The sequence below is a fragment of the Oncorhynchus kisutch genome, linkage group LG17 (assembly GCF_002021735.2).
Source record: "Oncorhynchus kisutch isolate 150728-3 linkage group LG17, Okis_V2, whole genome shotgun sequence".
Lineage (NCBI taxonomy): Eukaryota > Metazoa > Chordata > Actinopteri > Salmoniformes > Salmonidae > Oncorhynchus > Oncorhynchus kisutch.
Genome location: NC_034190.2, coordinates 76,012,119 through 76,027,261, shown reverse-complemented (window position 1 = coordinate 76,027,261; position 15,143 = coordinate 76,012,119). Strand labels below are relative to the sequence as shown.

Sequence of the window (15,143 nt, the reverse complement as noted above, 5' to 3'; positions counted from 1 at the left end):
CTGGAAACGTGAAATTTAAACATAGTCGCTCTGGAGGAGACTGACATGTTTTTAAAATAAATCTGTAAATATAACTTCACTCCCCTGCCTGTAAGAACAAGAAGGAAAACTATATATTTTGTCTATTTCTATGTCTAAACAAATAAAGTGGTTATTTTGTCTTCAGACGGTGGGAAGTGGAAGCAGTCTGAGAAGCTGAACTCGTCTGCATCATTCTACCAGCTGAAAGGTCTGACCCCGGGGTCACAGTATCGCCTCAGATTCACCTTCAGCAACAACACCTTCTGGGAGACTGAGATCACCACAAAGGGAGCAGGTACCGGAGGCAGTAATATATATATATTCTGGGAGACTGAAACCGAGGGATTGGTAGGAATCCCAGGCTGTACACACACACCTAGACGCAGACACACACACACACACACACACACACACACACACACACACACACACACACATACAGACACGCACAGCAAAACAGCTTCTCCTTTGGGCCTCTCCTGCCTACATCTGACAGTGTACAGCAGCACTCTGCTATTGTTGGAAGTGCTTTGCTTTGAAATGTCCTACATGAAAGAGACTAGATGGCAAGACGTTCAGAGGCCAAATGAAGTGCTCCATTAGTAGTATTTGTTTGGAGAATTGGACTGTATTTCCTACATCCCTAGTGTAATGTATGTTAGGTTATGTCTGTGTGAGTGTGTGTATCGACTGAGCCACAGTGCGTGTGCGCTCCATACCCACCCTCTCTTCTTAATCTCTTCTCTTCCTTTCATCCTTCCTTTCATCCCCCTACGTCTCTCTACAATCCCTTGCTACGACCCTCTCTCCCTTTCACTCGACCTCTGTCCATTCCCATCTGTCTTCCCTCCCTCCCTCCCTCCCTCCCTCCCTCCCTCCCTCCCTCCCTCCCTCCCTCCCTCCCTCCCTCCCTCCCTCCCTCCCTCCCTCCCTCCCTCCCTCCCTCCCTCCCTCCCTCCCTCCCTCCCTCCCTCCCTCCCTCCCTCCCTCCCTCCCTCCCTATGTAGGGGTGATGGATATGCAGACAGGCTTTGCTACTCAGGGCTGGTTTATTGGGCTCGTGAGCGCCATCGTGCTGTTGCTGCTGGTGCTGCTCATCCTCTGCTTTATCAAGAGGGGCAAAGGGGGAAAGTATTCAGGTAGGTGTAAATATAACACCACCAGATACCAGACAAACCACGTCAGGTCTAACACACCACATATACTGTAGAATGTAGTTTCTAACACAACACATATACTGTAGAATATAGTTTCTAACAAACCACATATACTGTAGAATATAGTTTCTAACAAACCACATATACTGTAGAATATAGTTTCTAATAAACCACAACCACTTAATGCTGAGTGCCAAGCAAAGACGCATCAGGTCCCATTTTTACAGTCTTTGGGATGACTCGGCCGGGAATAAAACTTCCAATATCAGGGCGGACACTCCAACCACAAGTCCACCGAGTTGGGCCATACCATATTGTTTCTGAGAAACCCTATATGTCAGGGAGTTTCTGACAAATCACATGATATGTAGCAGACCAGGCAGCTCTAAAAAAGCACAACACATTCTCTATATTGTTGTGCTGCTAGTTCACTAACTGGCCAGCGTCTATGTCATTACCAAAACCTCAGCCAGCCACTAGCTTAGAAAGGACATTCTACTGATTAATGAACAGATACAGAAATTAAATTATCTCTCTTTCTCTCTCCCTGTCACGCTCTCTCTCTCTCTCTCTCTCTCTGTCGCTCTGTCTCTATCTCTCTCTCTCTGTCTCTCTCTCTCTCCCTCCCTGTCGCGCTCTCTCTTTCTGTTTCTCTTTCTGTCTCTCTCTCTTTCTGTCTCTCTCTCTTTCTCTCTCTCTCTTCTGTCTGTCTGTCTGTCTGTCTGTCTGTCTGTCTGTCTGTCTGTCTGTCTGTCTGTCTGTCTGTCTGTCTGTCTGTCTGTCTGGTCTGTCTGTCTGTCTGTCTGTCTGTCTGTCTGTCTGTCTGTCTGTCTGTCTGTCTGTCTGTCTGTCTGTCTGTCTGTCTGTCTGTCTGTCTGTCTGTCTGTCTGTCTGTCTGTCTGTCTGTCTGTCTCTCTCTCTCTCTCTCTCTCTCTCTCTCTCTCTCTCTCTCTCTCTCTCTCTCTCTCTCTCTCTCTCTCTCTCTCTCTCAGTCAAAGATAAGGAGGAGGGTCAGGTAGACTCTGAGGCGCGCCCTATGAAGGATGAAACATTCGGAGAGTACAGGTTGGCCTGTCTAATCAGACGATATACTGATTATTAGGCATTGATCATGTCTTAATATTCCTTCTAACCTGTAGATTATATAATTGTTGAATATTAGTTAAAAAGATAGTTTACCCAAGTTACAAAATGACATATTGGTTTCCTTACCTTGTAAGCAGTCTTTGGACAAGGTAAGACAGCGATCCATGGTTTGGCTTTGTTTACCTGGCTGCTGTCATGAAAATGCAAAAAAATAAATAATAATAATAAAAACAAACAATGCAAGTCAATACCCCGCAAATTAGCATGTTTTAAATGTCAACATGATCGCTTTGATTCCCTGTTTGAAAAGATATGTGTGTTTTTATCCCAGCGTCCTGTGTTCATTACTGTTCCTCTCTCCCATAATGCTTTCCCCTGCTTTGCCAGATCTCTTGAGAGGTATGCTGTAAGGTGCTCTACTCTGCATGCCTTTCCTGCAACTGACTCCAAATAGTCTATGTTTTTTCTAGAGGCTCCTCTCCCATTTATCCTCTTCTTTTCCCAGTATACCTAGCCAATACCCTTCCTATGGCTATGTGATACAATACAATGACTGACATTGGTATGTGAACCGCACAGGAGGTTGGTGGCTCCTTAATTGGGGAGGACGGGCTCGTGGTAATGGCTGGAGCGGAATCAGTAGAATGGTATCAAATACATCAAACACATGGTTTGATGTCATTCCATTTGCTCCATTATTATGAGCCGTCATCCCCTCAGCAGCCTCCACTGGTGAACCACCCACACATAGTAACACTCTCCCACCTACCAACCTCCTTTCATCTCCCTCTTTCTTTCTATACCTCTCTATCCGTCTTTCTCTACCCCCCCCCCCCCCTTTCTCCCCACAATTTCTCCCTCCATCCTGTAGTGACAACGAGGAGAAGCGGACAGCCAGCCAGCCGTCTCTGTGTGATGAGAGCAAACTGTGTATCAGTGACGACAACCTGGATGGCTATAACAACGGTAGCATTGCTGTCACCGAGGTGACCATGGAAGAATCCCTGGTCAGCCAGTACAGCCGACCCAGCGAAGCCACCCCGGACCCGGGCACACTGCAGGACAGCTCCCCCCTCAATCCCAACACCACCACCAATGGTCTGCCCAACTCGGTCGCCATTTTAGATTAGGCTAGTTAGTTAGAGGTGGCCGTTTTAGATAATCCCGTTGCCTTAGTAACTGTTTATCTGTTAGACCAAAATATCTCTGTCAACTACAGTACAACATGTCAACAATATAAACATGCCCACTGCCCACACACTCCTAGCTATCTCTAACACATCTATCTAGCTATCTACTTGACTGACTTTTCCATTGATAAAATCACTGACTATATGATCAATATACTACTGACCATTCAGAAGCATCTGTTATTCTACAATGTTATCTATCTAGACATATAAAGTATTATAGAAATGTACAACATGTTCATTATGAGTTCCAGTGCCTACTGGCCCTCAACACAGAGCACCAGATTACATCCTTACTCTAGTCCTCTCTCCTCCTCTACTCTACTCCACTCTTATCTACTCTACTCCTCTCTTATCTACTCTACTCCTCTTTTATCCACTCTGCTCCTCTCTTATCTAGTCCTCTCTTATCTACTCTATTCCTCTCTTATCTACTCTACTCCTCTCTAATCTACTCTACTCTACTCCTATCTACTCTATTCCTCTCTTATCTACTCTGCTCCATTCTTATCTACTCTACTCCACTCATCTACTCTACTCCACTCTTATCTACTCTACTATACTCCTCTTCTCCTCTCTACTCTTATCTACTCCTCTCTACTTCTAACTTATCTACTCTACTTTACTCATCTTCTCCTCTCTACTCTACTCCTCTCTACTCTAATCCACTCTACTCCTCTCCTCTTATCTACTCTACTCTACTCTACTCTACTCTACTCTACTCTACTCTACTCTACTCTACTCTACTCTACTCTAATCATCTTCTCTACTCTAATCTACACCTCTCTACTCTACTCCTCTTTTCTTTTCTACTCTACTCTACTCCTCTCTTCTAATCTACTCCTCTCTACTCTTCTCTATTCTAATCTACTCCTCTCTACTCTACTCTACTGTACTCTACTCTTCTCTATTCTAATCTACTCCTCTCTTCTCTACTTTACTCTACTCCTCTCTACTCTACTCTAATCTACTCCTCTCTTTTCTATTCTACTCCTCTCTACTCTACTCTACTCCTCTCTTCTCTACTCCTCTCTACTCTACTGTACTCTACACTTGCCTTTTCACCACAAGAGTGACTTCATTATTGGTATGATATTGTAATTTATATGTAGACCTCTAGCTTTCTGTATCTATTCTGTCTGTCTCTTTCTACGGTGTATTAAACTGTCAGCTGATAAATGTCATCTTTCCCATACCTCTTCATGTCATAGTATAGCATAACATAACACTATTACACGCTATAATGTGTGGTAGGGAGCAGTAGTTCTGTATATTTACAGTTAGCTTGTAGTAAAATACACAGATTCTCTCTATCTTTCTTTAATTCAAGCCATGAACAATGCATGCTGGCAATCCAAAACAGGCTTACCTGATCAGCAGATTGGGCTGAAAGGCATATGCGTAGATTGGTTGCTTTATGCATCTAATGTGTAGAATGTGTTCTTTGTAGGGCTGAGTAGAAATAATATTTACATGCCAAAAACTCTTTGTTTTGAATTATACAATGGTAAGAATGATGACAAGAAGCAGACAGAAACAAGCATTTAGAGAAGGAGAACAGAGGTATCTCTCTAGAGAGGAACGAGACCTAGAAAGATCACTTTTTTTTAAATGTCGCTCTGAATGTAAATACAACCCAAAATATTGTTATTTATCGATGAGTTTGTTTGATAAAAATGTGTGTTTTAAGTTTACTTTAAAGTTGACTTAAAAATACATTTCATTTGTGTTTTGTAACAACGAACCTATGAATGAATACTTGTTTTGAAGGTGATGACAGTGATTTGACTGTTAAAACAAATATTCAATAGTACATAAAAAATGTATCTTCACACCATTTCATGTTACAAACGCTCTAAAAGACAACTACAAACATACATTTTACATCACTACTAGTAGAAGTGCGCATGTGAGATTTGATTCTGGGTGTCGAGATGAATCAGTAGCTAATGTCATTTTAAAATATACAGTAGAATCAAAACCCACCTATTGAAAGCAGAGGTTAAAAAGTAGGCTAATGTTCCTCATGTACATCAATGTTTTGTTTCCTGACTTTAAAGTGTCCCTTTGCAGTCCAGTGAGTATCTGTTGAGAGTCTATGTACTGTGTCTGAAAATGCAATTTATTCCCTATGTAGTGCACTAATTATGGGACTAGGTTGCCATTTCATACACTTTTTGTGCTGAGGCAGTGTGATGATGAGGCAAGGAGGGATGCAGTGAGCTAGCTGGTGATGAAGCACCACAGGGAGCATATGCAATGTGCTGGCTCTGCTCTCACTGCTCACCCAGTCAATCTAGCCTACAGTCTATTCTGAGACAGACCCAGGTTCAAATAAGATTATTTTTATTTCAAAGAAGAGTTTGATTGGGCCTGCCTGGATCACCGGAGACCAAGGTTTGCACTTTTGGGACTACTCTATTTGTTCCATTGTTCCAGGCAATCTCAATCAAGCACAGCTTGAAGTATTTGAGAAAGGGTGAATACTATTTGAACCCAGGTCTGACTGCAAGCCAAACCGTTACTGTTCAGTGCATCCCCAGGGAGATGGGATAGAGAAAGTGGGATTGACTCTGGCTTGGCAGAAAGACAGTGGGTCTGAACGAGAGGTTTGAGTGAGCCCAGCTCCCTGTAGTTTGCTGTTACAGATACACTCAGGACAAAAACATTTATTTTCAGAAATCTATTTTCATATGGGAATGAGAAAATGAAGTAATATGCCAGTTATTCTATCACGACTATGGATTGCATCACAAATGGCTCCCTATATAGTGCACTACTTATGGCCAGAGCCCTTTGTGTTCAGATAAATAACCATATGCCCTGGCCAAAGGTGCACTATATGGGGAAATAGGGTGCCAATAGAGCTGCTAACCATCTGTGTTTATCATGGTGTGATTTCAGGACAAATGTTTGCTTTGAATGAGTGAACTACTGAACACACAGATACTCACTCTACTGCCTGCCAGCCAGCCTGCCTGCCTATATATCTATCTGGCTCTGCTTTGCTTCTTACGTTGTCAGTGAGGAGATCGTCTAAGCCAGACAGCGCTAGCGTTTGTTTTTTCCCCTCTGTTACTTTCCTTTCCTGTTTTTTATACAACATCAAAGCAAATAAACAAAGTGAATAAGAATTGCATATAGAGGAGAACGACAGCAACAACATATTTTAGGACATGACATTCATGGATTTATATTCGTGATGGAGGGAGGGGAGGGACACTATGTACACTATGTATTTCACTGCCTGAGGGGAGACAGAGTGCCTCTGTGTGCTTTGTTTGGGGTGCAACACTAGTAAAATGGTTTTGGGGGACTGGAAGGTACAGTAGTGAATTCACACCCTGGTCCCAGATCTGTTTGGGTTGTATAGCAAACTCCTATGGTTGTTATCATGCTAAAGTCGTAGGAGTTGGCAAGACAGTACAAACCGATCTGGGACTGGGCTAGTGTGCTCGTGCCATTGGTTGAGACTGAAGTGAAGTGGGTTGGGATAACTGTATGGAGGGGGTCTTGTACTGTATGTTATGGGCCCAATGACAATGTAACTATCTGCATTATGAATCAGCTACGTGTAACTAAATATGTGATTGATTAAATAAAAAGAACTTGGAACAATCTGAACCAAAAGAGGCATCATCGGGTTGTCATCATTTAAATTACTCTTAGCATTCATGTCTAAAGATGGTAACATGCATGTTTATCTTCAAAAGATATGCCAAATTAGATACTGACCACGACACATGAAACATAAAAGAACAGCTAGATAGTCATTTTATACATCAAATAAAGCTCCTGAGAGAATAAGTTGCAGAACACTTCAACATTTGACCTAGTGACTAAATCTTAAAAGACATGAAAACATGTAACGTGTGCCTATACCATAAACTTGATTTTATTGTTGTGTTGTGCCTATCATCTGAATCTGAGATCCCGTATTGTGCGGTGAGTCTGTGCTGGTGATCCCCCAGCGTGAGCTGCTGCTGAACTGGTTCTGGGCTGTGGGTCGGCTGGTGTACAGCTAAAACAGTCCCTCTTTTTATGTGAAAACTGGGACTTTCAATTGTTTCACCATGTACAGTATCTCTTTATACACTGCAAAAAAAAATAAAGGGAACACTAAAATAACACATCCTAGATCTGAATGAATGAAATATTCTTATTAAATACTTTTTTCTTTACATAGTTGAATGTGCTGACAACAAAATCACACAAAAATGATCAATGGAAATCAAATTTATCAACCCATGGAGGTCTGGATTTGGAGTCACACTCAAATTAAAGTGGAAAACCACACTACAGGCTGATCCAACTTTGATGTAATGTCCTTAAAACAAGTCAAAATGAGGCTCAGTAGTGTGTGTGGCCTCCACGTACCTGTATGACCTCCCTACAACGCCTGGGCATGCTCCTGATGAGGTGGCGGATGGTCTCCTGAGGGATCTCCTCCCAGACCTGGACTAAAGCATCCGCCATCTCCTGGACAGTCTGTGGTGCAATGGAGCGAGACATGATGTCCCAGATGTGCTCAATTGGATTCAGGTCTGGGGAACGGGCGGACCAGTCCATAGCATCAATGCCTTCCTCTTGCAGGAACTGCTGACACACTCCAGCCACATGAGGTCTAGCATTGTCTTGCATTAGGAGGAACCCAGGGCCAACCGCACCAGCATATGGTCTCACAAGGGGTCTGAGGAATTCATCTTGGTACCTAATGGCAGTCAGGCTACCTCTGGCGAGCACATGGAGGGCTGTGCGGCCCCCCAAAGAAATGCCACCCCACACCATGACTGACCCACCGCCAAACCGGTCATGCTGGAGGATGTTGCAGGCAGCAGAACATTCTCCACGGCGTCTCCAGACTCTGTCACGTCTGTCACATGTGCTCAATGTGAACCTGCTTTCATCTGTGAAGCGCACAGGGCGCCAGTGGCGAATTTGCCAATCTTGGTGTTCTCTGGCAAATGCCAAATGTCCTGCATGGTGTTGGGCTGTAAGCACAACCCCCACCTGTGGACGTCGGGCCCTCATACCACCCTCATGGAGTCTGTTTCTGACCGTTTGAGCAGACACATGCACATTTGTGGCCTGCTGGAGGTCATTTTGCAGGGCTCTGGCAGTGCTCCTCCTGCTCCTCCTTGCACAAAGGTGGAGGTAGCGGTCCTGCTGCTGGGTTGTTGCCCTCCTACGGCCTCCTCCACGTCTCCTGGTGTACTGACCTGTCTCCTGGTAGCGCCTCCATGCTCTGGACACTACGCTGACAGACGCAGCAAACCTTCTTGCCACAGCTCGCATTGATGTGCCATCCTGGATGAGCTGCACTACATGAACCACTTGTGTGGGTTGTAGACTCTGTCTCATGCTACTACTAGAGTGAAAGCACCGCCAGCATTCAAAAGTGACAAAAACATCAGCCAGGAAGCATAGGAACTGAGAAGTGGTCTGTGGTCACTACCTACAGAACCACTCCTTTATTGGGGGTGTCTTGCTAATTGCCTATAATTTCCACCTGTTGTCTATTCCATTTGCACAACAGCATGTGGAATTTATTGTCAGTCAGTGTTGCTTCCTAAGTGGACAGTTTGATTTCACAGAAGTGTGATTGACTTGGAGTTACATTGTGTTGTTTAAGTGTTCCCTTTATTTTTTTGAGCAGTGTACTTTGACAGTAACGTGTTTGTGTGTCTCTGTTGTGAATGGTTATGTGGCAAGATATCTCTCACCAAGTATCTGTAAAGAAAGAATGTAATGAGTGAAGTGTCTCAGTGTGGTTGTGTTCTATGATTATTATTTGTGCTGCTCTCTGGCCAGCCGTTTGTCATATCGGTCCATCTCAATCCTCTTCTACTTCTGTAGCGCCATTGCTTTCCTCCTCTTCATCCTCTCTGTTCTGCGCCGTGCGCTGGAAGTCCCAGGCAGCGGCTCTCTGCTTTTCAATCTCCCTTAGTCTCTAATATGTCATCTGGGAAAACAGGAGAAATATAAGAAAGGATGAAAATCCAAGGAGTGGTTCATGATGCGATTGCTTCTGTAGATGAATCAACAATGATGGTTGTTTTCTCTCTATGGTTGTGAGATAGACATCTTATTTCAATGATCACAACAACTGATTTTACTATATACAGTCGTGGCCAAAAGTTTTGAGAATGACACAAATATAAATTTTCTGCTGCCTCCAGAATGTTATGAAGAATGATCAGATGAATTGCAATTAATTGCAAAGTCCCTCTTTGCCATGTCAATGAACTGAATCCCCCAAAGACTTTTCCCACTGTATTTCAGTCCTGCCACAAAAGGACGAGCTGACATGTCAATGATTCTCTCGTTAACACAGGTGTGAGTGTTGACGAGGACAAGGCTGGAGATCACCCTGTCATGCCGATTGAGTTCGAATAACATACTGGAAGCGTCAAAAGGAGGGTGGTGCTTGGAATCATTGTTCTTCCTCTGTCAACCATGGTTACCTGCAAGAAAACACGTGCCGTCATCATTGCTTTGCACAAAAAGGGCTTCACAGGCAAAGATATTGCTGGCAGTAAGATTGCACCTAAATCAACCATTTATCGTATCATCAAGAACTTCAAGGAGAGCGGTTCAATTGTTGTGAAGAAGGCTTCATGGCGCCCAAGAAAGTCCAGCAAGCGCCAGGACCATTTCCTAAAGTTGATTCAGCTGCGGGATCGGGGCACCACCAGTACAGAGCTTGCTCAGGAATGGCAGCAGGCAGGTGTGAGTGCATCTGCATGCACAGTGAGGCGAAGACTTTTGGAGGATGGCCTGGTGTCAAGAAGGGCAGCAAAGAAGCCACTTCTCTCCAGGAAAAACATCAGGGACAGACTGATATACTGCAAAAGGTACAGGGATTGGACAGCTGAGGACTGGGGTAAAGTCATTTTCTCGGATGAATCCCCTTTCCGATTGTTTGGGGCATCCGGAAAAAAGCTTGTCCTGAGAAGACAAGGTGAGAGCTACCATCAGTCCTGTGTCATGCCAACAGTAAATCATCCTGAGACCATTGATGTGTGGGGTTGCTTCTCAGCCAAGGGAGTGGGCTCACTCACAATTTTGCCTAAGAACACAGCCATGAATAAAGAATGGTACCAACACATCCTCTGAGAGCAACTTCTCCCAACCATCCAGGAACAGTTTGGTGATGAACAATGCATTTTCCAGCATCAATCCACACACAATACCCCATAATGACAAAGCAAAAACAGGTTAAGACATTTTTACTAATTTATTAAAGAAATTGAAAAGCTATCACATTTACAGTCTTGGCCAAAAGTTTTGAGAATGACACAAATACAAATGTTCACAAAGTCTGCTGCCTCAGTTTATATGATGGCAATATGCATATACTCCAGAATGTTATGAAGAGTGATCAGATGAATTGCAATTGATTGCAAAGTCCCTCTTTGCCATGCAAATGAACTGAATCCCCAAAAAACAAGACAAGGTGAGCGCTACCATCAGTCCGCTGTCATGCCTACAGTAAAGCATCCTGAAACCATTCATGTGTGGGGTTGCTTCTCAGCCAAGGGTGTGGGCTCACTCACAATTTTGCCTAAGAACACAGCCCTGAATAAAGAATGGTACCAACACATCCTCCGAGAGCAACTTTTCCCAACCATCCAGGAACAGTTTGGTGACGAACAATGCCTTTTCCAGCATGATGGAGAACCTTGCCATAAGACAAAAGTGATAACTAAGTGGCTCGGGGAGCAAAACATCGATATTTTGGGTCCATGGCCAGGATACTCCCCAGACCTTAATCCCATTGAGAACTTGTGGTCAGTTCTCAAGAGGAGGGTGGACAAACAAAAACTCACAAATTCTGACAAACTCCAATTATTAATTATGCGAGAATGGGCTGCCATCAGTCAGGATGTGGCCCAGAAGTTAATTGACAGCATGCCAGAGTGGATTGCAGAGGTCTTGAAATAGAAGGATCAACACTGCAAATACTGACTCTGCATCAACTTCATGTAGTTGTCAATAAAAGCCTTTGACACTTATGCAATTCTTGTAATTATACTTCAGTATTCCATGGTAACATCTGACACAAATATCTAAAGACACTGAAACAGCAAACTTTGTGGAAATTAATATTTGTGTCATTCTCAAAACTTTTGGCCATGACTGTAGAGTTGAAGTCAGAAGTTTACATACACCGTAGCCAAATACATTTAAACACAGTTTTTCCACAATTCCTGACATTTAATCCTAGTAACAATTTCCTGTCTTAGGTCAGTTAGGATCACCACTTTATTTTAAGAATGTGAAATAATAGTAGAGAGATGTATTTATTTCAGTTTTTATTTCTTTCATCACATTCCCAGTGGGTCAGAAGTTTACATACACTCAATTAGTATTTGGTAGCATTGCCTTTAAATTGTTTAACTTGGATCAAACATTTCGGGTAGCCTTCCACAAGCTTCTCACAATAAGTTGGGTGAATTTTGGCCCATTCCTCCTGACAGAGCTGGTGTAACTGAGTCAGGTTTGTAGGCCTCCTTGCTCGCACACAATATTTCAGTTCTACCCACAAATGTTCTATGGGATTGAGATCAGGGCTTTGTGATGGCCACTACAATATCTTGACATTATTGTCCTTAAGCCATTTTGCCACAACTTTGGAAGTATGCTTGGGGTCATTGTCCATTTGGAAGACCCTTATGCGACCAAGCTTTAACTTCCTGACTGATGTCTTGAGATGTTGCTTCAATATATCCACATAATGGTCCAGCCTCATGATGCCATCTATTTTGTGAAGTGCACCAGTCCCTCCTGCAGCAAAGCACCCCCACAACATGATGTTGCCACCCCTGTGCTTCACGGTTGGGATGGTGTTCTTCGGCTTGCAAGCCTTTCTCCTCCAAACATAACAATGGTCATTATGGCCAAACAGTTCTATTTTTGTTTCATCAGACCAGAAGACAGTTCTCCAAAAAGTACCATCTTTGTCCCCATGTGCAGTTGAAAACCAAAGTCTGGCTTTTTTTATGGTGGTTTTGGAGCAACCTTTCAGGTTATGTCGATATAGGACTTGTTTTACTGTGGATATAGATACTTTTGTACCTCTTTCCTCCAGCATATTCACAAGGTCATTTGCAGTTGTTCTGGGATTGATTTGCACTTTTCACACCAAAGTACATTCAACTCTAGGAGACAGAATGCGTCTCCTTCCTGAGTGGTATGACGGCTGCGTGGTCCCACGGTGTTTATATTGTTTGTGCAGATGAACGTGGTACCTTCAGGCTTTGTACCTTCAGGCTTTTGGATATTGCTCCCAAGGATGAACCAGACTTGTGGAGATCTACAATAGTTTTTCTGAGGTGTTGGCTGATTTATCTTGATTTTCCCATGAGGCACTGAGTTTGAAGGTAGGCCTTGAAATACATCCGCAGGTACACCTCCAATTGACTCAAATCATGTCAATTAGCCGATCAGAAGCTTCTAAAGCCATGACATCATTTTTGCGAATTTTCCAAGCTGTTTAAAGGCACAGTCAACTTAGTGTATGTAAACTTCTGACCCACTGGAATTGTGATACAGTGAATTTTAAGTGAAATAATCTGTCTGTAAACAATTGTTGGAAAAATTACTTGTGTCATACACAAAGTAGATGCCCTAACCGACTTGCCAAAACTATAGTTTGTTCACACGAAATTTGTGGAGTGGTTGAAAAACGAGTTTTAATGACTCCAACCGAAGTGTATGTAAACTTCCGACATCAACTGTAGAGAGAGATATATATATATATATATATATATATATATACACACACATACATATATATATATATCCTTGAATAAGTAGGTGTGAGTACTTTCTCCTACTGAATGAGTACCTACTGATTCAAGGGTTTTTCTTTATTTGTACTATTTTCTACATAATAGTGAAGACATCAAAACTATTAAATAACACATATGGAATCATGTAACCAAAGAAGTGCTAAACAAATCAAAATATATTTTATATTTGAGATTCTTCAAAGTAGCCACCAATTTCCTTGGTGACAGCTTTGCACAGTCTTGGAATTTTCTCAACCAGCCAGGTTAACATGTTCTCTTCTCCCTTACTATTCGGGGTAATGTGTAGTCTGACTTTAGATTTGTCATTACGAACTATTTTTACCTTGAGGAAGGGTCAGCAATTAGCCTCGTAGCCGGACAGACCCGCTATGATACTTTACTTCAGTGAAACAGAATGTCAGCTCACAAGATTAGGGTGGTTGAACCTCCTAAGTCAAGAGACTACCTGCTAAAATGGCTCTGGAGATATCTGTCTGAACCACAATGTCTGTGTCTGTAGTGCAGCGAAGCTACTATGCATAATGGGTAATTAACAGAAACCACATAATTGACATGAAAAAACAGTGTGAACATAAGCATTTATAATGATGCTTCCCACTGGGATGAATCTATTCATACCAAGTCAGTCAGGCAAACGAGATGAGGGGAAAAGCTTTGATAAAAGGACACTCACTCTGCCCACGCATAATGTGTGTGTGTGTGTGTGTGTGTTGTCACGTCTAATGTGCTCGTTATCTCTCCTGAGTGAGTGTGTACGCATCATTTAATTTCTTCAATTTGTTTTGTAATTAAAATTTAATAAAAACCTGTGAGTACTCACAATGTCACAGCTCACAGTCTCACCAGACTGGCTTCCTGATCTGCATCCTTGGCTGGTGTGTGTGTGTTAGAGTGTATGTGTGTGTTTTTGTGGTGTGTGTTTGCGCGTGTGTGTGTTTTTGTGGTGTGTGTTTGCGCGTGTGTAAGTAGAAAAAACATGTTGACTCCCCCTACTTGTAGAGAAACACCAACGCCATCCTCCTCTCTTTCATGTTGCCAAAACTGTCTATCACTCTGTGATACAGTACACGCTTTTAATTTTGTTGTCCTAGGCTACCTGGCTAAAATGCTTACTCACTAGCCTAATTTCCTTTCATGGGCAACGATTAGCCAGTCTACTACATCTAGCTACATGTTGAACTTCCAGCCTCTCAGGCCAGGTGCACAATGTATGAATATATGGTTGGATCAGAATCACTGTTATAATCATTGGCCAGTACGGAGAATTAAGTAAAACCACATCTCCATACAATTAGCTAGCTAGCCACCAGAGGACAACACAACGAGATGCAACAATTACAATTTTTTTGTCAATAATGACATTTGGCTTGATGTGATGTGATTGGTGTGAAGCCAAATCCAAACTGGCTTCCCTTTAAACTTTTTTTTGTGCGCCAGGACCATTCACAGTGGAGTTCACTCAGTTTAGCTCAATGCTGATTGGCTATTATTATTTATTTTTAAATGATCAAGGGAGGCCAAATGCTCTCTGGCTTTGCTTGCATTCAATGCTACGGGGGCAACAATGTCAAACTCTTTCTGACCAGACATGATCAGGTAGACACATACTGAGACAGAGGGGCGCTATTTCGTTTGCTTGGATGCTTTCTCCGGTCAGATACACTACATGGCCAAAAGTATGTGGATACCTGCTCATCGAACATCTCATTCCAAAATCATGGGCATTAATATGGAATTGGTCCCCCCTTTGCTGCTATAACAGCATCCACTCTTCTGAGAAGGCTTTCCACTAGATGTTGGAACATTGCTGCAGGGACTTGCTTCCATTCAGCCACTGATGTTGGGCGATTAGGCCTCGCTCACAGTCGGCGTTC

General features: G+C 42.9%; 1 protein-coding gene across 1 annotated transcript in view; it reads left to right on the top strand.

Moving 5' to 3' along the window:
- The window catches only part of l1cama (L1 cell adhesion molecule, paralog a), an 89,829-nt gene extending 82,742 nt beyond the window's left edge, over positions 1-7,087 (top strand). Inside the window, exons 25-29 of the mRNA XM_031794625.1 lie at positions 167-316; positions 1,029-1,160; positions 2,171-2,243; positions 2,652-2,663; positions 3,136-7,087. Of these exons, the coding sequence (XP_031650485.1) occupies positions 167-316; positions 1,029-1,160; positions 2,171-2,243; positions 2,652-2,663; positions 3,136-3,394 (626 nt within the window). The 3' untranslated portion in view covers positions 3,395-7,087. The remainder of the gene's footprint in view (positions 1-166; positions 317-1,028; positions 1,161-2,170; positions 2,244-2,651; positions 2,664-3,135) is intronic.
- Positions 7,088-15,143: the final 8,056 nt, after the last annotated feature.